General features: G+C 54.0%; 2 protein-coding genes and 7 non-coding genes across 11 annotated transcripts; 1 reads left to right on the top strand and 8 right to left on the bottom strand.

Moving 5' to 3' along the window:
- Positions 1-262: 262 nt before the first annotated feature.
- On the bottom strand, positions 263-11,796 carry RPL7A (ribosomal protein L7a). Its single transcript, XM_078883070.1, has 8 exons — positions 11,749-11,796; positions 7,867-7,993; positions 6,988-7,137; positions 5,830-5,970; positions 3,725-3,804; positions 2,482-2,612; positions 944-1,013; positions 263-445 (listed from the first exon to the last, which is right to left on the bottom strand). The coding sequence occupies exons 1-8, from the start codon at positions 11,749-11,751 to the stop codon at positions 341-343; spliced, it is 807 nt and encodes a 268-aa protein (XP_078739196.1). The 5' UTR covers positions 11,752-11,796; the 3' UTR covers positions 263-340.
- On the bottom strand, positions 1,966-2,033 carry LOC144952614 (small nucleolar RNA SNORD36). Its single transcript, XR_013640649.1, has one exon. It is a non-coding gene; the product is annotated as a small nucleolar RNA SNORD36 (small nucleolar RNA).
- LOC144952610 (small nucleolar RNA SNORD36) lies at positions 3,531-3,609 on the bottom strand. The gene has a single exon (XR_013640645.1). It is a non-coding gene; the product is annotated as a small nucleolar RNA SNORD36 (small nucleolar RNA).
- On the bottom strand, positions 4,298-4,374 carry LOC144952612 (small nucleolar RNA SNORD24). The gene has a single exon (XR_013640647.1). It is a non-coding gene; the product is annotated as a small nucleolar RNA SNORD24 (small nucleolar RNA).
- Positions 6,409-6,483, bottom strand: LOC144952611 (small nucleolar RNA SNORD24). Its single transcript, XR_013640646.1, has one exon. It is a non-coding gene; the product is annotated as a small nucleolar RNA SNORD24 (small nucleolar RNA).
- Positions 7,329-7,408, bottom strand: LOC144952613 (small nucleolar RNA SNORD36). The gene has a single exon (XR_013640648.1). It is a non-coding gene; the product is annotated as a small nucleolar RNA SNORD36 (small nucleolar RNA).
- On the bottom strand, positions 8,854-8,935 carry LOC144952615 (small nucleolar RNA SNORD36). Its single transcript, XR_013640650.1, has one exon. It is a non-coding gene; the product is annotated as a small nucleolar RNA SNORD36 (small nucleolar RNA).
- Positions 9,402-9,476, bottom strand: LOC144952616 (small nucleolar RNA SNORD24). The gene has a single exon (XR_013640651.1). It is a non-coding gene; the product is annotated as a small nucleolar RNA SNORD24 (small nucleolar RNA).
- A 634-nt stretch (positions 11,797-12,430) lies between the features above and the next one.
- On the top strand, positions 12,431-23,434 carry MED22 (mediator complex subunit 22). Of its 3 annotated transcripts, none has more exons than XM_078883071.1 (4): positions 12,434-12,897; positions 14,819-14,899; positions 19,367-19,572; positions 23,098-23,422. In XM_078883071.1, exons 1-4 carry the CDS (start codon positions 12,781-12,783, stop codon positions 23,351-23,353), a joined length of 660 nt encoding a protein of 219 aa, XP_078739197.1. In that variant the 5' UTR covers positions 12,434-12,780; the 3' UTR covers positions 23,354-23,422. The 3 variants fall into 3 exon arrangements, with proteins under 3 accessions (XP_078739199.1, XP_078739197.1, XP_078739198.1); XM_078883072.1 differs by having other exon boundaries at positions 12,437-12,897; positions 23,101-23,416; XM_078883073.1 differs by lacking the exon at positions 14,819-14,899 and having other exon boundaries at positions 12,431-12,897; positions 23,098-23,434.
- The last annotated feature ends 1,366 nt before the right edge of the window (positions 23,435-24,800 follow it).

Raw genomic sequence — 24,800 nt, 5'->3', positions numbered from 1 at the left:
CACTCTCTCCACCACTCCACCCACTCTCCTCTCCACTCTGCCCACACTCTCCTCTCTGCCCACACTCCCCACTCTACTCCACACGTTCCACGACTCCACAATGCCTGCACACTCCACTTCACTCTGCCCACAACCACTCCACTCTGCCTGCACCACTCCACTCATTCCGCACACTCCACAGCACCCCCACCACGCCAAACCCACCCACTACCCCCCCACCCCGCTCACAGCACACAGAGCCAATTACACGGGAGGCGCGCCATTGGGAGAAAACTGTCTTTATTGACTTCACGGACGGGCGGGGATGGAGGGCGAGCGTGGCGTGGCGAGCGAGCGAGCCTCAGCCCAGCTTGTTGGCCAGCTCCTTGGCCTTGGCCTTCTCCAGCTTGGCGATCCGCGCCAGCGACTTGGCGCCGTTGATGCCGCCACCCCAGTGGCGCCGGATCTGACGGGGGTGGTGGTGGTGGGTTTTGGGGGTGTGGGGGAAAACGACATCGTCACCACCTCCTCCTCCTCCACGCGCGTCACCTCGCCTGCTGCTCGTGCGTGCGTTTAGTTTGTTGCACACCCCGCACCCACGATTTGCACGGTTCGCTACGTACGGTGCGGAAAGTTAACGCATACCTCGTCTGTGTGACCCCTCAACTGAGGGTCACCTCGTCTGTGTGACCCCCAGCTGAGGGTCACCTCGTCTGTGTGACCCCTCAACTGAGGGTCACCTCGTCTGTGTGACCCCCAGCTGAGCGTCACCTCGTCTGTGTGACCCCCAGCTGAGGGTCACCTCGTCTGTGTGACCCCCACTGAGCGTCACCTCGTCTGTGTGACCCCCAGCTGAGGGTCACCTCGTCTGTGTGACCCCCACTGAGCGTCACCTCGTCTGTGTGACCCCCCCCCCCCCGACAGAGCGTCACCTCGTCTGCCCCCTCGGTGTGTGCGTGCTCACCTCGTCGAAGCGGTCGTTGTAGTTGGTCTTGATGGCATCCACGAGCTTGCCCAGCACGGCCTTGTCCTCCCTGCACGACGGCAGCCACCCACCCACGCACGCACGCCCCGGTCACCCACGCACACCCCGGTCACCCACAACACTCTACTACTCCCAACTACTACACCACCACCACTCCAAGAAAACTCGCAACTACACCGCCACTCAAGAAAACACTCCCAACTACTCCAACACCAATACAACCGCTAACAAGAGGTCACCGGACAGACCCAGGTGCCATGGGTCGACTGAACGAGATGACTGGCCGATGCAAACCACCTGTGCCCCTCCCCCCCCCCCCCTACGGTGCCAACCTCGCTGCAGATTCACCCGCCCAGGGCTCACGCTCGTTGCTGCGAGCGTCGCTCTCCTGCCCTCTCCCGCTGTTGCTGCCGGAGGGCGACTGCCTCCGGACTGCCCGGATAGCAGCGTCCTTCCTCCACAGAGGCCGATCCTCGACACCGCTGGTACCGGCGTCCACCGGCTAGTTTCCACCGCCACCACCACCACCGCCGCCACCACCACCACCACCGCCGCCACCACCACCACCACCGCCGCTTAAATATCTCGGGCTACCACCAACCCTCCACCCCAGCCCCGCTGTGACCGACACGAGGGATGACCGTCTGCGATCAGACAGAACCATCTTCTTGGTTCTTTCGGTAAAGTCACGTAGAAGGGAAATAATAAAATAAAAAATATCAAAAAGAATAAAAAATGTTAGATTTTTATTATTTTATTATTTCCCTTCTACGTGACTTTACCGAAAGAACCAAGAAGATGAATCCCTGCAGTGACGAAAGCTTTAGAAAGAGCCAGTTCAGGTGCCAGCCGTACACACCCACTTCTCGGAATCTACATTTATTTATTTATTCCTGGACCAATCCAATGCGCTATAAGGCTCTTTGTCACACATGTTACCAAGCAGGGGTACGGGGTATGGGTCATCACCCCCCCACCCCCCCCCCCACCGTGCGTGCGGCTTCGCTCAGGGTTAAAAAGCTCGAGAATCCACACGGAGATTCGGTCGCAAAAGTCCTCATCAGCACGACGAGCCGGCAACCGGGGGGGGGGTTCTGCTTGTACGACCAGCCGTGGTGAGACACTCACGGGCGGAGGATCGATGTGGAGGCGAGCGGGTGGGCGAGCGGGTGGGCGAGCGGGTGGGCGAGCGGGCGGGCGAGCGGGGCGAGCGGGCGAGCGGGTGGGCGAGCGGGTGGGCGAGCGGGTGGTCGAGCGGGTGGGCGAGCGGGTGGGCGAGCGAGTCACGGGTGGGCCTGCGTGAAGGCGAGCGGGTGGGTGGCGGGCGAGTGGGTGGGCGAGCGACTGGGTGGCGGGCGAGTAGGTGGCTGTGTGAGTGGGTGGGCGAGCGGGCGACTCACGGGTTGACCTGGGTGAAGGCAAGCGGGCGGGTGGTTGTGAGTGGGTGGGCGAGCGGGTGGGCGAGCGACTGGGTGAGCGACTGGCTGTGTGAGTGGGCGAGCGGGTGGGCGACTCACGGGTTGACCTGGGTTAAGGCGACGGCGGCGCAGGTCTTGCGGTGTACAAGGCGCCCCACGCGCGCCTTGCCCTTCACGATGCAGTAGGGCACGCCCATCTTGCGGCACAGCGCCGGCATGAACAGCACCAGCTGCACAAAGACAAAGGGTTCCCAGCAGGGTGCCCCGTGTGTAGACTTGACAAGACTGTCGGGGCAAGTGCTGCGAGAGCAAGCAGAACACGCCCAGCCCCAGCGGTGATGTTCACTACGCACACTGTACGAGGGACTCGCTTGAGGCCGAGTCGACCTAGGGGAGGGCCCAGGACCGGTTTGAATAATCGTGAACTGGCATTGATGGCCGTGATCGGGAACCAAACTCGACACTACTGATCCCCACAAAGATAAAGATCCCCCGTATAGCCCGATCAGAACGTTGGGGAAAGTGCTCTTAGCGAGTAGCAGAGGTCGCAACCGGATACCCGATACCCGGCTACCCGTACCCGGCACGGGTACGGGTAGCCGTTTGCGACCCTGGTGCGGCCGGGTACGGATAGGCCGTGAGTCACTGGTGAGTCACCGTTTGTCACTCATTTCCCAACGTCTTGTCTCTTCTCACAATTCAAGTTCCTAGAATCAACCCACCCGCGCCTGCAACATGGCTTCATCCCAGAGGTCGCAATCAGGTACCCGATACCCGGCTGGGTACGGCCGGGTACGGGTACCCGTTTGCGACCCTGGTGCGGCCGGGTACGGGTAAGGAATCAAAACCCGTTTGCGACCTCTGGCGAGTAGCACCAGCCAAACGCTCAGCTGGCAGGAGGTCACGGAACAGAGCCAGGTGCCATGGGTTGACCGACTAAGATGACCGACACACACATACACACACAAGGCTGTAGTTGTCCCACCCTCCGTGCTCTTGAAACGTGACCCCCCCCTCCCCCTCGTTCTTAGCTCCGGTCCCCCCCTCTTACGCACCAATCCCTTCCGGTTCCTCACACGGGCGTAAACACTAAGGAGGGTGGTAAGCGTGGTGGTATTATGTTGGTGGTGGTGGTGGAGTTTGTGGGGCGCGCTCAGGGTTAAAAAGCTCGTTGGTTTGATCCACACGGAGATTCAGGTGAAGAAATTCAGAGTGACATCATCGCGCAGCCCGCTGCTACCACCACCACCCACCCCCCACCCTCTCAACACGGCCAAACTCAACTTTCACCCCCCCTCCCTCCCCGCTACAGACAGCGCCGGAGCCGGCGTGCGAGCTTCACCTCGATGGGGTCGACGTCATGAGCGATGACCACCAGCTGCGCCTTCTTGCTCTCAATGAGCGTCGTCACCGTGTTCACGCCTACGTGCGTGCGCGGGCACACGGGGAGACACGCAGACACACACGGGAGACACACACACACGGGAGACACACACACACACGGGCAAGGGGAGACACGCAGACACACACGGGGGAGACACACACACGGGAGACACACACACACATGGGCAAGGGGAGACACGCACACACACACGGGGGAGACACGCACACACACACGGGCAAGGGGAGACACGCAAACACACACGGGGGAGACACACACAGGACAAGGGGAGACACGCACACACACACGGGAGAGACGCGCACACACGGGCAAGGGGAGACACGCACACACGGGAGACACGCAGACACACACACACGGGGGAGACACAAGGAGATGCGAGGAGTTAAAAGCGGCACCATCGCCCCTGGCCGGAACCGCGCGTGTGTGAGCGGTGCGTGTGCGAGTGAGTGAGCGCGGTGGGCCAAACGCCACAGCCGGTGCGCGCTGGCGGTGGCAACAAGGAGGCAGGCGGCGGGCATCAGAGATCTTGGTGGTAACCAGGTTGTCGTCATCAAGACTCCGCTAGCAAATATTCAGTAGCATCATCTGCAACCGCGCGCCCGAGGCCACTCCGTCCGCGCTCCGCTAAACTTATTTTGCCAGGTTAAGGCGCACCGAGCTACGCTGTATAGCTCAACAAAAGCGGCTCATCAACACGTGGAAAATTTACAGCGGCCAAACCTTCGTAGAATCCAAGCTATTTGAAATGTGGAGGGAAAAAAAAAACCCGTGGACCCGGAGGAAAATCCACGCGACCACGGGGAGAGACACACCGCAAACTCCAAATATACAGCAGTGTAGCAAGCATGGTCAGTGTCGGGATCGAACCCACGACATCCTGTATACCAGGCGAGGTAGTTAACATCTCCTAGCCACCGTGATGATGAGAGAGATACGCAAACTCCAAATATACAGCAGCAGGCATCGTCAGGATCGAACCCACGACCTCCTGCATACCAGGCGAGGTAGTTAACATCTCCTAGCCACCGTGATGATTATGAGACACCACAAACTTCAAATATACAGCAGCAGGCATCGTCAGGGTCGGGATCGAACCCACAACCTCCTGCATACCAGGCGAGGTAGCTAACATCTCCTAGCCACCGTGATGATTATGAGACACCACAAACTTCAAATATACACAGCAGGCATCGTCAGGGTCGGGATCGAACCCACGACCTCCTGCATACCAGGCGAGGTAGCTAACATCTCCTAGCCACCGTGATGATTATGAGACACCACAAACTTCAAATATACACAGCAGGCATCGTCAGGGTCGGGATCGAACCCACAACCTCCTGCATACCAGGCGAGGTAGCTAACATCTCCTAGCCACCGTGATGATTATGAGACACCACAAACTTCAAATATACAGCAGCAGCAGGCATCGTCAGGGTCGGGATCGAACCCACAACCTCCTGCATACCAGCCGAAGTAGTTAACATCTCGCCAAAAAGACTTATCCAGGAGGACTAAACATAGTTTGTAAATACATAATTTTGTTTTCATTGTTTAGAATGTTCTACTTACACGTCGAGTTTGAATGTGGGGACGGCGCTTCGAGTGGCAGATTTGCGCCACAAAAATAATATTGACTAGACTGCACATAGGTGGCGCGTGTGTGTATAGTGTGTGTGTGTAATGTCGTGCACAGTGCGTGTGTAGTGCACGTGTATGTAGTGCGTGTGTGCAGTACACGTGTGGTGTGTGCGTATAGTACGTGTGTAGTGGGCGTGTGTAGTGTGTGCGTGTGCAGTGCACGTGTGCAGTGTGTGCAGTGTACGTGTGCAGTGTACGTGTGCAGTGCGCGTGTAGTACGTACGCGTGCAGTGCGCGTGTAGTGGCGTTAGTGCGTGTGCGGTGTACGCGTGCAGTGCGCGTGTAGTGGGCGTTAGTGCGTGTGCAGTGTACGCGTGCACAGTGCATGCGTAGCACGTGCGTGTAATACCCGCGTGCAGTGTGTGCGTGCGGAGCGTGCGGTACACGCATGTGTGTGCGGTGCGTACCCGAGCGGATCACGGGGGGCCGCTTGGTGGGAACGTCCTCCTTCCCGGCGGCCTTCTGCTCGGCGCGCGCCATCAAGCGAGCCTTCTTCTCCTGCTTGGTCTCTGGGCGGTACTTGTGGGCCAACTTGAACAGCTGCGTGGCTGCACACACCGCCAAACACAAAGATTCACCCCCGCACCCCCATGTCGCCTTTACATCAGAGGTCACAAACGGGTTTTGATTCCTTACCCGTACCCGGCCGCACCAGGGTCGCAAACCGGTACCCGTACTCGGTCGGGTACGGGTTCCCATTCCCTACCCTACCCGAAATGAGTGACAAACGGTCACTCACCAGTGACTCACGGCCTACCCGTACCCAGCTGCACCAGGGTCGCAAACGGGTACCCGTACCCAGCCGGGTAGCCGGGTATCGGGTAGGGTACGGGTATCGGGTACCCGGTTGCGACCTCTGCTTTAAATGAGACTGTTGGGGCCAGTTATTGTTCGCGAGCAGCACCTATCAAGGGTGGCGGCTGCCCCTCCCCCCCTCCCTCCCTCCCGCTGGTAGCCACCGTGGGGTTGATTGGTGGGCGCGGGCGGGCATCAGAGATCTTGGTGGTTATGGTGTCGTCATCAAAACCTCCGTTAGCAAATATTCGGTAGCATCATCTGCACCGCCCGCCGCCACTTGCTCGCGATTTAAACGGCGGCGACATTGGCGACGCCGCTGTGAACACGACGGTGGTGTGGAGGACACGATGGCGAAGTAACGGTGGTGAAATGGTCATTGTGTGTGATGCGATCCTCTCATCTCCACTGGCCATCAGTCAGCTATCGCGTACAATTTTAGTTAGTTGCAATGACTTGCAAAGACCACAACGGGCCTTGGGGTCGTGGCCCCCCAGACTATACTCAAAAAATATAAATAGAATGAATGAAAATTGAACGGCGGTTACGTGACGGTGGTCACGATGGCGATGTAACCGTGGTGATATTGGTGTGAAGACGATGATGGTGTGGAGATGATTGTGAAGCAACGGTGCCGACGGTGGCGATGTAATGGTGACAACATTGCTGATGGTGGGTATGGAGACGATTTCGAAGTAACGGTGGTGACACTGGTGATGATGTAGTGACGACGATGGTGGCGGTGCGGCGATGGTCATGGCGATGGTTACCCGTCTGCCGGTCCAGGGCCTGTGTGAACTGGTTGATGGCTGGGGGCACCTTGAGGCGCTTGTAGAGGATCGCTCGCTGGCGCTGCAGGCGCACGTAGCGAGGCCAGCGCACGAACCGCGTCAGGTCCCGCTTCGGCTGGATGTCCTGGCCTGGGCCACGGTGAACGAGGGGACAAACTGCGTCAGCACACGCCCGCACGCCACTCCCCCCCCCTTACACCGGGCAAACGCCCGGCAAAAACTAAAAAACGTTTCTGAGGGGTTGCAGCTGACGTGCGAGCTCCCCACAAAAAGTGAGACGCAGTGGGGGGGGGGAGGCGGTGGTGGGGTTGTTTGTGGGGCGCGCTCAGGGTTAAAAAGCTCGTTGGGTTTGATCCACACGGAGATTCAGGTGAAGAAATTCTGTTTGACATCATCGCGCAGCCCTGCTCCCACCACCAACCCATGGCCACAGGAGATGTAGGAGTGGAGATGGAGGGGAGAGGAGATGAGGAAAGCAGAGATGGAGCAATTGAATGAAGGCGAGGGCAGATAGGATATGTAGGAGAGGGGAGATGTAGGAGAGGGAAGATGGGAGCAGGAGATGAGAGGGGAGATGGAGGGGAGAGGAGGAGATGGAGAGATTCTAGATTTGAAGCTTTCGTGACTGCAAGGATTCATATTCTTAGGTTTTTTCGGTAAAGTCACGTAGGTAAAACATTAAAATTAATAAAAGTTAATAAAAAATAATGTCAAAATCACGACGTTTCGGAGGCAAAACAAGCTTCCGTCTTCAGGTGAAAGATGGAGAGATGAAGGAGGGAATGAAGAATGGAGAGGGGGAGAAGGAAGGGAGGAGATGCAGGAGAGAGGAGACGGAGTTGTGGGAGTCGTAGTTACCGATGGAGTAGTTCTTTGGCCGCTTCTCAAACAGGGGGTTGACGGTCTTCTTTGCCTCATGCTTCTTGACGGCAAAGGGCGCCGGCGCGACCTTCTTCCCCTTCGACTTGGCCTTCTTCCCCTTGGGCTGGGGGGGGGGGTAGAGGGACGGGAGGGGGCAGCACGGGGTGGTTCAGTCAATTGTAGATTTGACGCTTTCGTGACTAAATTTCGATTTAAAGCTTTCGTGACTGCAGGGATTCATCTTCTTGGTTCTTTCGGTAAAGTCACGTAGAAGGGAAGTAATAAAATAATAAAAATAAAACATTATAAAATGAAATAATTCTCACGACGTTTCGGCTACAACGCAAGCAGCCGTCTTCGTGACTGCAAGGATTCATACTCCTAGGTTTTTTCGGTAAAGTCACGTAGGTGAAAAATAAAATTAATGAAAGTAAAATAAAAAAGCAGCAGCCTCAGCCGCACCAACCTTATAATATTTTTAGATTAGAAGCTTTCGTGACTGCAAGTATTCATATTCTTAGGTTTTTTCGGGAAAGTCACATAGGTAAAAAATTAAAATAAACGTAAAATTAAAAGAAAAAATAATATTATTTCAATATTTCATTTTTATTTTACTTTCAAAATATTTTTTTTACTTTTATTAATTTGACGTGACTTTACCAAAAAAACCTAAGAATGCTTATCATAATAAAAAAAACTCCTATCCAGGGGCCTACCCTGGCTCCTCCCCCCTCAACCAGTATATATACAAGGTCGGGTTCTCTGGGAATTTCTCTTTACTTGATACAGCAATCGTGCTGTGATGGTTCCACCTGTGTTGCCTCCGAAACGTCCTGATTTTTTATTTTACTTTTATTATTTTTTATTTTATTTTTTACCTACGTGGTCAGTCAAGCTGTTGGACGTCACCACGCCAGCAGTTTGCATCTTGACGCGCCAGCTCCCCGCATAAAGTGGGAGGTGGCAGCGGCAGTGTTTGTGGACCGCGTTTCAGGGTTAAAAAGCTCGTTGGGTTAGATCTACACGTGAGATTCAGGTGAAGAAATTCCGAGTGACTTAATCGCGCATCTCGCTCCCCACCCCACTCTGAACCGCGTGCAACACCGCAATTCTCGCCCAGTGGTCACCGTGTGGGTAACAAGTGGGACGTATTGGGCGGTAACACCGGTTGCAGAATAAAAACACACACCGGTCCCTCGTAAAAAAAAGTTACATTCGAATCGGCAACAATCTGTTTGATCAGTCTTGAAACGACCCTTGTCGCAAAGTTTGACGCGCGCGATTCCGAGGTTTATTCAGTCTGCCGAGGCTTGCCAAGGGCTCAATGTTGACCACCGATTTGGGGGTCCCATCGAATCGAGGGGGAACCGTTCGACCAAGCCGAGGTTATATTCTTTGTTTTTTTCGGTAAAGTCGCGTAGATAAAAAATTAAATTTAAATGAGACTTGGGGCAAGTTATTGTTCGCGAGCGGCACTATAAAATCTCTCGTTCCGTAGTGCGGCGAGCGCGATTGATTGGTGGACACGGGCGGGCATCAGAGATCTTGGTGGTTATGGTGTCGTCATCAGAACCTCCGTTAGCAAATATTCAGTAGCATCATTTGCACCGCCCGCTGTCAACTTGCTCGCGATTTTAACGGCGACATAGACAGGTTTTTGTGGGTTATATCGTGTTAATGTGTCGTCAAACCCACCACACAACCAACTAGTATGGTTCGTCACGTAAACAGAACGTGGCCAATTCGTTGCTAGTACAGCAACACCGGTTTGTGTGTTGGAAGAGCCACGCCTCGACATCTACAATCAGAGCACGACGTTTCGCCAGAAATTGCAACCAGCTTCATCAGGCGACACAGCCAGATGTGGCACATTTGTATATTTACACGATCTAACACACAAAAAAAAACCTGTATCATGGATGAAATTGAATGTAAGCCGTTCAGGGCATGCGGGCTACATGACCACAGCCAGACAAAAAAAGATAAAGACAAAGATCCCCCGTATAGCCTTTACATACTGTAGGGGCAAGTGCTGTTAACGAGCACCTATGAAGGTCGGAACGGTACACGAGGGGGGTTGGTGGCCAGCACCACGCCCGACCGCCTTTGTCTCCCCAGCGGCGATGTTGACTACACACCGCACCAGGTACGAATTTGAGGCCGAGTCGACCTAGGGGAGGCCCAGGACCGGTTCAGATCATCGTCGCTGGGTGTTGGCCGTGAGCGGAGAATCGAACCCGGGTCGCCAAATTCGCGCGGCGTAGCGCTAACCACTACACCCACCGCTCCCCACATCCAGACAGACACAAAGCTTTAGATCCCCCGTATAGCCCTAACCAGGCTGTTAGGGCAAATGCTGCAAGTGGTGCACAAACCACAAAAGGAACTACCGAACACGTTAATCAATAATACTGCGTGTGCGGATATGAAGGGCCATAGCCCGAAACGTCGTCTATTATCTGGAAAATACGAAAAACGTGGGCCAATAACCCCAAGTGTAAGTTAACTCACGTTACACCAGTTACCCTACTAGCCACCACGGCAAGTGTTACCTTTACACAATTACTCCGTGTAAAGTTACCTCACTCCCCATTACATCAGTTACCCTACTAGTTACCACGGCAAGTGTTACCTTGACACAATTACTCCGTGTAAAGTTACCTCACTCCACATTACATCAGTTACCCTACTAGCCACCACGGCAAGTGTTACCTTTACACAATTACTCCGTGAAAGTTACCTCACTCCACATTACATCAGTTACCCTACTAGCCACCACGGCAAGTGTTACCTTGACACAATTACTCCGTGTAAAATTACCTCACTCCACATTACACCAGTTACCCTACTAGCCACCACGGCAAGTGTTACCTTTACACAATTACTCCGTGTAAAATTACCTCACTCCACATTACACCAGTTACCCTACTAGTTACCACGGAAAGTGTTACCTTTACACAATTACTCCGTGAAAGTTACCTCACTCCACATTACATCAGTTACCCTACTAGTTACCAGGGAAAGTGTTACCTTGACACAATTACTCCGTGTAAAATTACCTCACTCCACATTACATAAGTTACCCTACTAGCCACCACGGCAAGTGTTACCTTTACACAATTACTCCGTGTAAAATTACCTCACTCCACATTACATCAGTTACCCTACTAGTTACCACGGCAGTGTTACCTTCACACCATTGGAAGTTACCAAAGCCTGCCATGTTACCAGAGGAAACGTTACCCATCACACAATTACCTCACGTTACACCAGTTACCCTACTAATAACCACGGCAGCTACCTTAACATCATTGGGAGTTACCAAAGCCTGCCACGTTACCAGAGCAAACGTTATCCTTCACACAATGACCTCACGTGGAAGTTACCTCACTCTACATCACATCAGTTACCTTAACATCATTGGGAGTTACCAAAGCCTGCCACGTTACCAGAGCAAACGTTACCCTTCACACAATTACCTCACATCAGTTACCCTACTAATCACAAGCCGCTGCGTTAATCAATCACACCACCAACAGGATAACCAGTTACCACGCGCATTAAGTTATCCTCACGCGATGTTAGGTTACCACGGCACGCGGTTGCAAGAGAAAGAGGGCAAACAAAAACATTAAAATAAAAAGTTTACCCCATTCGCCAGCTAAAAGAAACGGACGTTGCCGAGTCGGGCCTCCTCCACCATCGCCGCGTGAGCGAAGACGAAATAAAAACTAAATCAAAAATCGACTCTTGCACGTAGCAGGGAACACGGGGCGTGCGTGGAGATGCGTCGCGACGGCGGCGGCACGCGGGAAGGGGACGGATGCCGACGGATTGACTTCGCGTGAGGAGAGCGAGGCCACGGCAGCGACTACTCACCATGATGGCGGCGTGGAGAGAGAGAGAGGGTAGAGGGGAGGGGGTGGGGGAGGGGGTAGTTGGGGTGGGGGGGTGCCGCGCGCGAGACGACAACCCCCCTCGCGATTGGCTGAGCGCGGGCACGTGGACCGGGTTTGTCCAATCAGAAGCGGATATTTTTTTGTATTGCACGCGGTACTATCGTTGTTGGATGAGGGGGGCGGGGTTAGAAGGGGGGAGGGGATTGGGGGGAGGGGATTGGGGGGAGGGGGGGCCCCGGACTGTGAATTCTCACCACGTGTGGGTCGCTGTGTGGTGACGTCACTGCCATCTTAGGTCGGTTAACCCCTCACCCCCCTCCACCCCGACCCCTTAACATTGATAAAAGCTTCAAATTAAGATTGATAAATGTGAAGTTAAGGCGACGTTTCGGGGGACGGCCCTACTTATTATTCTTCACATAGAGACGAGGCCAGAAGAAGAGAGAGTGGATGATAAGAGTTGGGAAACTGGCACTTGCTTTCCAACCATGGGGTTCTTGATAAGAATAAAACTTTCCATTTTTTTACCGATTAAACCCTTTATAAAATGTGATACGAACGCTCGCTCTATTAGTGGATATTCACATCACCATTAAAAATAATAATGGAAAATATGAATTTTATTTAACAATTAAATTGTAAAAAAAATTGTCCTGGCACATTGCATTATGGGTGGGTTCCATTGTTCCACCCCTACGTAAGATGGCGGCGCGCGGCTCAATGATTGCCGCGCTCTCTCCACTGCTGCCCTGAGGCCTGCTTCTCTCTCTACTGCTGCCCCGAGAGAGAGCCGTGCTCTCTCTACTGCTGCCCTGAGGCCTGCTTCTCTCTCTACTGCTGCCCCGAGAGAGAGCCGTGCTCTCTCTACTGCTGCCCTGAGGCCTGCTTCTCTCTCTACTGCTGCCCCGAGAGAGAGCCGTGCTCTCTCCACTGCTGCCCTGAGGCCTGCTTCTCTCTCTACTGCTGCCCCGAGAGAGAGCCGTGCTCTCTCCACTGCTGCTGCTGCCCCGTGATGTCGCGTGCGCTGCCCCAGAGCAAGGAGGCGCTGCTGCAGGCGTTTAACAAGCGGCTCAAGGATGACGTGCGCTCCATCCTGGACAACTTCACGGAGATCGTCAAGACGGCCAAGGTTCACCTGACACACACACTGACACACCGTGACACACACACACACACTGACACACACACCGTGATACACACACACAGTGACACACACACAGTGATACACACACAGTGACACACACACAGTGATACACACCGTGACACACACACACAGTGATACACACACACCGTGATACACACACACACTGACACACACACCGTGACACACACACACACTGACACACACACCGTGATACACACACACACTGACACACACACCGTGATACACACACACAGTGACACACACAGTGATACACACACACCGTGACACACACACAGTGATACACACACACACAGTGACACACACACACAGTGATACACTCACACACCGTGACACACACTCAGTGATACACACACACACACACTGACACACACACACAGTGATACACTCACACACCGTGACACACACTCAGTGATACACACACACAGTGACACACACACCGTGACACACACACCGTGACACACACACACACCGTGACACACACAGTGACACACACACACCGTGACACACACACACACACACCCACTGACAGACACACCGTGACACACACACACCGTGACACACACACCGACACACACACACTGTGATACACTCACACAGTGATACACACAACAACCGCCATTCGCCACTAAGTGGCGGTGGGTCTCTGTGTAATGAGTCTATGGGTCTCTGTGTGGTGAGTCTATGGGTCTCTGTGTGATGGGTCTATGGGTCTCTGTGTAATGGGTCTATGGGTATCTGTGCGGTGAGTTTATGAGTCTCTGTGTGGTGAGTCTGTGTTTCTGTGTGATGAGTCTATGAGTTTCTGTGTGATGAGTCTATGGGCCTCTGTGTGGTGAGTCCATGTGTCTCTGCGTGATGAGTCTATGGGTCTCTGCGTGATGAGTCTATGGGTCTCTGTGCGATGAGTCTATGGGTCTATGTGCGACGAGTCTATGGGTCTCTGTGTGGTGAGTCTATGGGTATCTGTGTGATGGGTCTATGGGTCTCTGTGTAATGAGTCTATGGGTATCTGTGCGGTGAGTCTATGAGTCTCTGTGTGTTGAGTCTGTGTCTCTGTGTGATGAGTCTATGTGTCTCTGTGTGATGAGTCTATGTGTCTCTGTGTGATGAGTCTATGGGTCTTTGCGTGATGAGTCTATGGGTCTCTGTGTGGTGAGTCTATGGGTATCTGTGTGATGAGTCTATGGGTCTTTGTGTGATGAGTCTATGTGTCTCTGTGTGATGAGTCTATGGGTCTCTGTGTGATGAGTTTATTGGGCTCTGTGTGGTGAGTCTATGGGTATCTGTGTGATGAGTCTATGGGTCTTTGTGTGGTGAGTCTATGGGTCTTTGTGTGGTGAGTCTACGGGTCTCTGTGTGATGAGTCTATGGGTCTCTGTGGTGAGTCTATGGGTCTCTGTGTTGTGAGTCTATGGGTCTCTGTGTGGTGAGTCTATTGGTCTCTGTGTGATGAGTCTGTGGGTCTCTGTGTGATGAGACTGTGTCTCTGTGTGATGAGTCTGTGGGTCTCTGTGTGATGAGTCTATGGGTCTCTGTGTGATGAGTCTATGTGTTTCTGTGTGATGAGTCTATGGGTCTCTGCGCGACGAGTCTATGGGTCTCTGTGCGACGAGTCTATGGGTCTCTGTGAGTCTACGGGTGTATAGTCGTGTCAATCTCGATGAAGCCACAGTGGCTTCCTGACATCGAAAGCGAAGAACGTTCCAGACGGCCACCGTGACGCCGACATACTGACTTGCCCCCCCCACCACCACCACTGCCCCCCCGCCCCCCCCCACCACCACCACTGCCCCCCGCCCACCACCACTGCCCCCCCCCACGCCCCCCCCCCACCACCACCACTGCCCCCCCCCACCACCACCACTGCCCCCCGCCCCCCCCTTAGGTGGAGGAGGAGAGCCAGGTGTCCCGCACCACGCAGTCGGAGCAGGACCACTACGAGATGCACGTCCGCGCGTCCAACATCGTGAGTGGCGGCACCGGCAGCGGCCAATCGCGGCCCAGGCTCACGCAACTAGCCCAAAGACAAAGGTGCCGCTACCCCCGTGTAGCCTTCAACAGGACGGGTGGGGGCAAGTGCCGATAGCGGGTTGGCAGCACCTGCCCAGGCTACGCACGGACCACGGGTGCATCGTGTGATGAGTCTGTGGGTCTCTGTGTGGTGAGTCTATGTGTCTCTGTGTGGTGAGTCTGTGGGTCTCTGTGTGGTGAGTCTATGGGTCTCTGTGTGGTGAGTCTATGGGTCTCTGTGTGGTGAGTCTATGGGTCTCTGTGTGGTGAGTCTATGGGTCTCTGTGTAATGAGTCTATGTGTCTCTGTGTGGTGAGTCTATGCATCTCTGTGTGATGAGTCTATGGGTCTCTGTGTGGTGAGTCTATGGGTCTCTGTGTGATGGGTCTATGGGTCTCTGTGTGGTGAGTCTGTGGGTCTCTGTGTGGTGAGTCTGTGTCTCTGTGTGGTGAGTCTATGGGTCTCTGTGCGATGAGTCTATGGCTCTCTGTGAGTCTACGGGTGTATATTCGTGTCAATCTCGATGAAGCCACTGTGAGCCATAGCCTACAGTGGCTTCCTGACATCGAAAGCGAAGAACGTTCCAGACGGCCACCGTGACGCCGACATACTGACTTGCCCCCCCCACCACCACCACTGCCCCCCCCGCCCCCCCCACCACCACTGCCCCCCCCCACCACTGCCCCCCCCCCGCCCCCCCCCACCACCACCACTGCCCCCCCCCCCGCCCCCCCCCACCACCACCAAGCCCCCCCCCCCGCCCCCCCCACCACCACCACCACTGCCCCCCCCCGCCCCCCCCACCACCACCACCACTGCCCCCCGCCCCCTCCACCACCACTGCCCCCCCCACCCCCCCCCCACCACCACCAAGCCCCCCCCCCCGCCCCCCCCACCACCACCACCATCACTGCCCCCCCCCGCCCCCCCCACCACCACCACCACTGCCCCCCTCCACCACCACTGCCCCCCCCCCGCCCTCCCCCACCACCACCACCACTACCCCCCCCCCCCGCCCCCCCCCCCACCACCACCACTCCCCCGCCCCCCCCCCACCACCACCACTGCCCCCCCACCCCCCCCACCACCACCACCACTGCCCCCCGCCCCCCCCACCACCACCACCACTGCCCCCCCCCCGCCCCCACCACCACTGCCCCCCGCCCCCCCCACCACCACCACCACTGCCCCCCGCCCCCCCCCACCACCACTGCCCCCGCCCCCCGTACCACCACCATCTATGTTGAGTCTGGCTCTCTGTGTGAGTCTGGGTCTCTGTGTGATGAGTCTATGGGTCTCTGTGAGTCTACCGGTCTCTGAGTCTATGGGACTCTGTGTGGTGAGTCTGGGTCTCTGTGTGTCTATGGGTCTCTGTGAGTCTACAGGTCTCTGAGTCTATGGGACTCTGTGAGTCTGGGTCTCTGTGAGTCTACCGGTCTCTGAGTCTATGGGACTGTGTGTGGTGAGTCTGGGTCTCTGTGTGTCTATGGGTCTCTGTGAGTCTACAGGTCTCTGAGTCTATGGTACTCTGTGAGTCTGGGTCTCTGTGAGTCTACCGGTCTCTGAGTCTATGGGACTCTGTGTGGTGAGTCTGGGTCTCTGTGTGTCTATGGGTCTCTGTGAGTCTACAGGTCTCTGAGTCTATGGGACTCTGTGAGTCTGGGTCTCTGTGAGTCTACCGGTCTCTGAGTCTATGGGACTCTGTGTGGTGAGTCTGGGTCTCTGTGTGTCTATGGGTCTCTGTGAGTCTACAGGTCTCTGAGTCTATGGTACTCTGTGAGTCTGGGTCTCTGTGAGTCTACCGGTCTCTGAGTCTATGGGACTCTGTGTGGTGAGTCTGGGTCTCTGTGTGTCTATGGGTCTCTGTGAGTCTACAGGTCTCTGAGTCTATGGGACTCTGTGAGTCTGGGTCTCTGTGAGTCTACCGGTCTCTGAGTCTATGGGACTTTGTGTGGTGAGTCTGGGTCTCTGTGTGTCTATGGGTCTCTGTGAGTCTACAGGTCTCTGAGTCTATGGGACTCTGTGAGTCTGGGTCTCTGTGAGTCTACCGGTCTCTGAGTCTATGGGACTCTGTGTGGTGAGTCTGGGTCTCTGTGTGTCTATGGGTCTCTGTGAGTCTACAGGTCTCTGAGTCTATGGGACTCTGTGAGTCTGGGTCTCTGTGAGTCTACCGGTCTCTGAGTCTATGGGACTCTGAGTCTATGGGACTCTGTGTGGTGAGTCTGGGTCTCTGTGAGTCTACGGGTCTCTGTGAGTCTACCGGTCTCTGAGTCTATGGGACTCTGTGTGGTGAGTCTGGGTCTCTGTGAGTCTACCGGTCTCTGAGTCTATGGGACTCTGTGTGGTGAGTCTATGGGTCTCTGTGAGTCTACCGGTCTCTGAGTCTATGGGACTCTGAGTCTATGGGACTCTGTGTGGTGAGTCTGGGTCTCTGTGAGTCTGGGTCTCTGTGAGTCTACGGGTCTCTGAGTCTATGGGACTCTGTGTGGTGAGTCTGGGTATCTTGTGTGTCGATGGACAACAAACTAACACACAACAACAACAACAACAATCAGTTCTAAACAAATTAGTTTTCAATCTAGTTGCGTCATGTCGTGTATAATAGTGCTGTTGTGTCGCATGTAGTTCATAGTGTAGTGTGTAGTAGTGGCTTTGTGTAGTATGTAGTTTACAGTGTATGTATAGCAGTGGTGTTGTGTAGTGTATAGTAGTGGGGTTGTGTCGCATGTAGTTTATAGTGTAGTGTATAGTAGTGGCTTTGTGTAGTATGTAGTTTACAGTGTATGTATAGCAGTGGTGTTGTGTCGTGTATAGTAGTGGGGTTGTGTCGCATGTAGTTTATAGTGTAGTGTATAGCAGTGGTGTTGTGTAGTATGTAGTTTACAGTGTATGTATAGCAGTGGTGTTGTGTCGTGTATAGTAGTGGGGTTGTGTCGCATGTAGTTTATAGTGTAGTGTATAGCAGTGGTGTTGTGTAGTATGTAGTTTACAGTGTATGTATAGCAGTGGTGTTGTGTCGTGTATAGTAGTGGGGTTGTGTCGCATGTAGTTTATAGTGTAGTGTATAGTAGTGGGGTTGTGTCGCATGTAGTTTATAGTGTAGTGTATAGCAGTGGTGTTGTGTAGTATGTAGTTTACAGTGTATGTATAGCAGTGGTGTTGTGTCGTGTATAGTAGTGGGGTTGTGTCGCATGTAGTTTATAGTGTAGTGTATAGTAGTGGGGTTGTGTCGCATGTAGTTTACAGTGTATGTATAGCAGTGGTGTTGTGTAGTATGTAGTGTATAGTAGTGGGGTTGTGTCGCATGTAGTTTACAGTGTAGTGTATAGCAGTGGTGTTGTGTAGTATGTAGTTTACAGTGTATGTATAGCAGTGGTGTTGTGTAGTATGTAGTGTATAGCAGTGGTGTTGTGTAGCATGTAGTTTACAGTGTATGTATAGCAGTGGTGTTGTGTAGTATGTAGTGTATAGTAGTGGGGTTGTGTAGCATGTAGTTTACAGTGTATGTATAGCAGTGGTGTTGTGTAGTATGTAGTGTATAGTAGTGGGGTTGTGTCGCATGTAGTTTACAGTGTATGTATAGCAGTGGTGTTGTGTAGTATGTAGTGTATAGTAGTGGGGTTGTGTCGCATGTAGTTTACAGTGTAGTGTATAGTAGTGGGGTTGTGTCGCATGTAGTTTACAGTGTATGTATAGCAGTGGTGTTGTGTAGTATGTAGTGTATAGTAGTGGGGTTGTGTCGCATGTAGTTTACAGTGTATGTATAGCAGTGGTGTTGTGTAGTATGTAGTGTATAGTAGTGGGGTTGTGTCGCATGTAGTTTACAGTGTAGTGTATAGCAGTGGTGTTGTGTCGCATGTAGTTTACAGTGTATGTATAGCAGTGGTGTTGTGTAGTATGTAGTGTATAGTAGTGGGGTTGTGTAGCATGTAGTTTACAGTGTATGTATAGCAGTGGTGTTGTGTAGTATGTAGTGTATAGTAGTGGGGTTGTGTCGCATGTAGTTTACAGTGTATGTATAGCAGTGGTGTTGTGTAGTATGTAGTGTATAGTAGTGGTATTGTGTCGCATGTAGTTTACAGTGTATGTATAGCAGTGGTGTTGTGTAGTTTGTAGTGTATAGTAGTGGGGTTGTGTCGCATGTAGTTTACAGTGTATGTATAGCAGTGGTGTTGTGTAGTATGTAGTGTATAGTAGTGGTATTGTGTCGCATGTAGTTTATAGTGTAGTGTATAGCAGTGGTGTTGTGTAGTATGTAGTGTATAGTAGTGGTATTGTGTCGCATGTAGTTTATAGTGTAGTGTATAGCAGCGAATCAACGGGTCTCTCACCGACAACTCCTCCTTCCACCCCCCCACCCTTACCCCCCACCTGCCCCCCACCTGCCCCCCACCTGCCCCCCACCTGCCCCCCACCCCACCAGGTGAGGGCAGGTGAGTCCCTGACGAAGCTGGTGTCGGAGCTGAAGCAGTTCCTGATCCTCAACGACTTTGCGGCGGTGAACGAGGCGGTGTCGCAGCGTGCTGCCCATCTTCGCGCCACGCACGACGAGTGTGACCGCAAGCTCGTGTCTCTGCGCGACGACATCGCCACCGACCTCTACGAGTTAGAGGAAGAGTTCTACTCCAGGTGCCGCAGGGTGGACGTGGTGGTGGGGGGAGCGGGGGGGGGGGGGTGATTGTGAGTGTCTGTACGTGTTTGTGTGTCTGTGTGGGTGGTGTGTGTGTGTGTCTGTGTGTGAGTGATGTGTGTGTGTGTGTGTCTGTGTGTGTGGGTGATGTGTGTGTCTGTGTGTATTGTGATGTGTGTTTCTGTACGTGTTTGTGTGTCTGTGGGGGTGGTGTGTGTGTCTGTGTGTGAGTGATGTGTGTGTCTGTGTGTGAGTGATGTGTGTGTCTGTACGTGTTTGTGTGTCTGTGGGGGTGGTGTGTGTGTCTGTGTGTGGGTGATGTGTGTGTCTGTGTGTGGGTGATGTGTGTGTCTGTGTGTGAGTGATGTGTGTGTCTGTGTATGGGTGATGTGTGTGTCTGTGTATGGGTGATGTGTGTGTCTGTGTGTGTGGGTGATGTGTGTGTCTGTGTGTGAGTGATGTGTGTGTCTGTGTATGGGTGATGTGTGTGTCTGTGTATGGGTGATGTGTGTGTCTGTGTATGGGTGATGTGTGTGTCTGTATGGGGGTGATGTGTCTGTATGATTGATGTGTGTGTCTGTGTGTGAGTGATGTGTGTGTCTGTGTGGGTGATGTGTGTGTCTGTGTGTCTGTGTGGGTGATGTGTGTGTCTGTGTGTCTGTGTGGGTGATGTGTGTGTCTGTGTGGGTGATGTGGTGGGTGTCTGTGTGTATGGGTGATGTGTGTCTGTATGGGTGATGTGTGTGTCTGTATGGGGGTGATGTGTGTGTCTGTGTGTGAGTGATGTGTGTGTCTGTATGGGTGATGTGGTGGGTGTATGTATGGGGTGATGTGTGTGTGTGTCTGTATGGGTGATGTGTGTGTCTGTATGGGTGATGTGGTGGGTGTATGTATGGGGTGATGTGTGTGTGTCTGTATGGGTGATGGGTGTGTCTGTATGGGTGATGTGGTGGGTGTCTGTGTGTATGGGTGATGTGTGTGTCTGTATGGGGGTGATGTGTGTGTCTGTGTGTGTGGGTGATGTGTGTCTGTATGGGGGTGATGTGTGTGTATGGGTGATGTGTGTGTCTGTGTGTATGGGTGATGTGTGTGTCTGTGTGTGAGTGATGTGTGTGTCTGTGTGTATGGGTGATGTGTGTGTCTGTGTGTATGGGTGATGTGTGTGTGTCTGTGTGTATGGGTGATGTGTGTGTCTGTGTGGGTGATGTGGTGGGTGTCTGTGTGTATGAGTGATGTGTGTGTCTGTATGGGTGATGTGTGTGTCTGTATGGGGGTGATGTGTGTGTCTGTGTATGGGTGATGTGTGTGTCTGTGTATGGGTGATGTGTGTGTCTGTGTATGGGTGATGTGTGTGTCTGTGTGTATGGGTGATGTGTGTGTGTCTGTGTGTATGGGTGATGTGTGTGTCTGTGTGTATGGGTGATGGATGTGTCTGTATGGGTGATGTGTGTGTCTGTATGGGTGATGTGGTGGGTGTATGTGTGTATGAGTGATGTGTGTGTCTGTATGGGGGTGATGTGTGTGTCTGTGTATGGGTGATGTGTGTGTCTGTGTATGAGTGATGTGTGTGTCTGTGTATGGGTGATGTGTGTGTCTGTGTGTATGGGTGATGTGTGTGTGTCTGTGTGTATGGGTGATGTGCGTGTCTGTGTGTATGGGTGATGGATGTGTCTGTATGGGTGATGTGTGTGTCTGTATGGGTGATGTGGTGGGTGTATGTGTGTATGAGTGATGTGTGTGTCTGTATGGGTGATGTGTGTGTCTGTATGGGGGTGATGTGTGTGTCTGTGTATGGGTGATGTGTGTGTCTGTGTATGGGTGATGTGTGTGTCTGTGTGTATGAGTGATGTGTGTGTCTGTGTGTGAGTGATGTGTGTGGGTGATGTGTGTGTCTGTGTATGGGTGATGTGTGTGTCTGTGTGTGTGGGTGATGTGTGTGTCTGTGTGTCTGTGTGTATGGGTGATGTGTGTCTGTATGAGTGATGTGTGTGTGTCTGTGTGTATGGGTGGTGTGTGTATGTATGGGTGATGTGTGTGTGTCTGTGTGTATGGGTGATGTGGTGGGTGTCTGTGTGGGTGATGTGTGTGTCTGTGTGTGAGTGAGTGATGTGTGTGTCTGTGTGTATGGGTGATGTGTGTGTCTATTTTCTACTCCAGGTGCGGGCGTATGGATTTCTGCTGCTAATGATGATGTTGTTAATTGGTTTTTTACCCTTCTATCTGGCAACAAAACTGACACTTTTTTTTACAAGGAGTCATGTTTGCATAGACCACAATACCTGCAGTCATAATGCAAACAAAAAACATAACTCTGATAATGTATGCACTGTCCTTGAAGTTGATTGGTCCACACCCGAGACAGCTTTCCTTAGAGCCTAGTCTCACATGGTGTTGGACCAGATGACGCCAAAAGGCGCACAACTCAAAGACAATGCACCATCAGAGTATGAGAGCTCTGGGTGAAGCATTTACACCATTGGAACCTCCTTTGGCAGTAAAAAATATGATAATTGGTTTTTTACCCTTTTATCTGACTGCAGGTATTGTGGTCGATGCAAACATGACTCCTTGTAAAAAAAAAGGTGTCAGTTTTGTTGCCAGATAGAAGGGTAAAAAACAATTATCATATTTTTTACTGCCAAATGAGGTTCCAATAATGATGATGTTGTTGCTGCTTATGATGATGTTACTGATGATGTTACTGATGATGATGTTGCTGCTCATGATGATGTTGCTGATATTTCTGATGATGCTGCTGATGATGATGCTGCTGCTGATGTTTCTGATGATGATGGTGATGATGATGCTGCTGCTGATGTTTCTGATTATGCTGCTGCTGATGATGCTGCTGATGATGCTGCTGCTGATGTTTCTGATGATGATGGTGATGATGATGCTGCTGCTGATGTTTCTAATGATGCTGCTGCTGATGATGTTGCTGCTGATGTTTCTGATGATGATGGTGATGATGATGCTGCTGCTGATGATGATGGTGATGATGGTGATGATGACGCTGCTGCTGATGTTTCTGATGATGATGGTGATGATGATGTTTAGTGGGAGAGCACAAACTCGGACTCATCACAATCTCACCCCCCCCCCACCTTCTCACTCCCCCACCCCCCACCTTGTCACCTTCCCACTTTCTCATCCCCCCACCCCCCACCTTCTCACCCCCCCCACCTTCTCACCCCCCCCACCTTCTCACCCCCCCCCCCACCACCTTCTCACCCCCCCCACCTTCTCACCTCACCCACCCCCCCACCTTGTCACCTTCCCACTTTCTCATCCCCCCACCTTCTCACCCCCCCCCACCTTCTCACCCCCCCCCACCTTCTCACCCCCTCCCCCACCTTCTCACCCCCCCCACCTTCTCACCCCCCCTCCACCTTCTCACCCCCCCCCACCTTCTCACCCCCTCCCCCACCTTCTCACCCCCCCCACCTTCTCACCCCCCCTCCACCTTCTCACCCCCCCCCACCTTCTCACTCCTCCCCCCACCCCCCCTCCCCCCCATCCTCCAGCAGCTGGATCCCAGAGCCCCCCGCAGGCCCCGAGGGAGGCCCCCCCCCGCCCCCTCAGTGCGGGGGGGGGGGAGGGGGGGAGCCGGGCGCTGAGCGTGGCTCTCAGGGCGGCCCCGGTGGCCCCGGTGGGGTGGGGGCGGTGGGGGGGGGCGACCCCGCGGGGCCCACGGCTCCCGCGGCCTTCCTGGGCCCACGAGGCGGAGGAGGAGGAGGGCCCGGCAGCCTGGGGGACGGGAGGCCCTCGCACGCACAGTGACGGGCAGGGGGCACGGGGAGAGGGCCAGGGAGAGGGTAGGGCAGGGAAGGGCATGATGAGGGGAAGGATAGGAAGAGGGGCAGGGGAGAGGGGCAGGGAAGGGCATGATGTGGGGCAGGGAAGGGCATGATGAGGGGCAGGGAGAGGGTAGGGCAGGGAAGGGTATTACGAGGGACAGGGAAGGGTAGGAAGAGGGGCAGGGAGAGGGGCAGAGAGAGGGGCAGGGAGAGGGGCAGGGAGAGGGGCAGGGAGAGGGGCAGGGAGAGGAGCAGGGAGAGGAGCAGGGAAGGGTAGGAAGAGGGGCAGGGAGAGGGCATGATGAGGGGCAGGGAAGGGCAGCACGGGGGGCAGGGAAGGGCAGCACGGGGGGCAGGGGGAGAGTCAGGGCAGTGAAGGGCAGGGAGAGGGGCAGGGTAGAGAGAGGGACAAGGCAGAGAGGGGCAGAGCGGTGAGGGGTAGGTGTGGGGCAGTGTGAAGGGCAGGATACACAGAAGGGCAGGCAGTGCTTCCTGGGAGGCGGCGTGAACACACTGGGGGGTGCTGGTGATGGAACGTCATGCAACGCGGGGAGCGGTGGTGCAGCGGTTAGTACGCTGCGCCGCAAACCTAGCCACCCCGAGTTCCGATTCCCGCCAGAGGTCGCAATCGGGTACCCGATGCCCGTACCCTACCTGATACCCGGGTACGGGTACCCGTTTGCGACCCTGGTGCGGCCGGGTACGGGTAGGCCGTGAGTCACTGGTGAGTCACCGTTTGTCACTCAGGGTACGGGTATCGGGTACCCGATTGCGATCTCTGGGATGAAGCCATGTTGCTGGCGCGGGTGGGTTGATTCTAGCAACTTGAATTGTGAGAAGAGACAAGACGTTAGGAAATGAGTGACAAACGGTGACTCACCAGTGCCTCACGGTCTACCCGTACCCGGGTACGGGTAGCCGGGTATCGGGTAGGGTACGGGTATCGGGTACCCGGTTGCGACCTTTAGCCGGTAGCCTTCATAGGCGCTGCTGCTTGCCCCGGCAGTCTGTCGAGGCTACACTGAGGGGCTGGGGGGGGGGGGGGCGATCTTTGTCTTTGTTTGTGAAATAAAAGTGTGAGCTTGAAGTCGACTCCGCCGTGGTCCGAGTCTTTCCCAGCGCCACCACGAGTGTTCGCCACGGTTGCTAGGAGATGTTGACTACCTCGCTTGGTATACAGGAGGTCGTGGGTTCGATCCCGACCCTGACGACGCCTGCTGCTGCTGTATAGTTGGAGTCTGCGTGTCTCTCTCTCATCATCATCACGGTGGCTAGGAGATGTTAACTACCTCGCCTGGTATACAGGATGGCCGTGGGTTCGATCCCGACCCTGACGATGCCTGTTGCTGTATATTTGGAATTTGCGTCTCTCATCATCATCATCATCACGGTGGCTAGGAGATGTTAACTACCTCGCCTGGTCTACAGGA

The sequence above is a fragment of the Lampetra fluviatilis genome, chromosome 68, assembly GCF_964198595.1.
Source record: "Lampetra fluviatilis chromosome 68, kcLamFluv1.1, whole genome shotgun sequence".
NCBI classification, from domain to species: Eukaryota; Metazoa; Chordata; class Hyperoartia; order Petromyzontiformes; family Petromyzontidae; genus Lampetra; species Lampetra fluviatilis.
Note: the sequence above shows the minus strand (reverse complement) of the source record. Positions and strands in the feature narration are given on the sequence as shown.

Coding starts and splice junctions, on each gene's coding strand:
- MED22 (XM_078883071.1), top strand. CDS start 12,781: ATGTCGCGTGCGCTGCCCCAGAGCAAGGAGGCGCTGCTGCAGGCGTTT. Junction 12,898..14,818: donor AGATCGTCAAGACGGCCAAG/GTTCACCTGACA, acceptor CCCCCCCCTTAG/GTGGAGGAGGAGAGCCAGGT. Junction 19,573..23,097: donor GAGGAAGAGTTCTACTCCAG/GTGCCGCAGGGT, acceptor CCCATCCTCCAG/CAGCTGGATCCCAGAGCCCC.
- RPL7A (XM_078883070.1), bottom strand. Junction 2,613..3,724: donor ATGACGTCGACCCCATCGAG/GTGAAGCTCGCA, acceptor GTCTTTGTGCAG/CTGGTGCTGTTCATGCCGGC. Junction 446..943: donor ACAACGACCGCTTCGACGAG/GTGAGCACGCAC, acceptor CACCCCCGTCAG/ATCCGGCGCCACTGGGGTGG.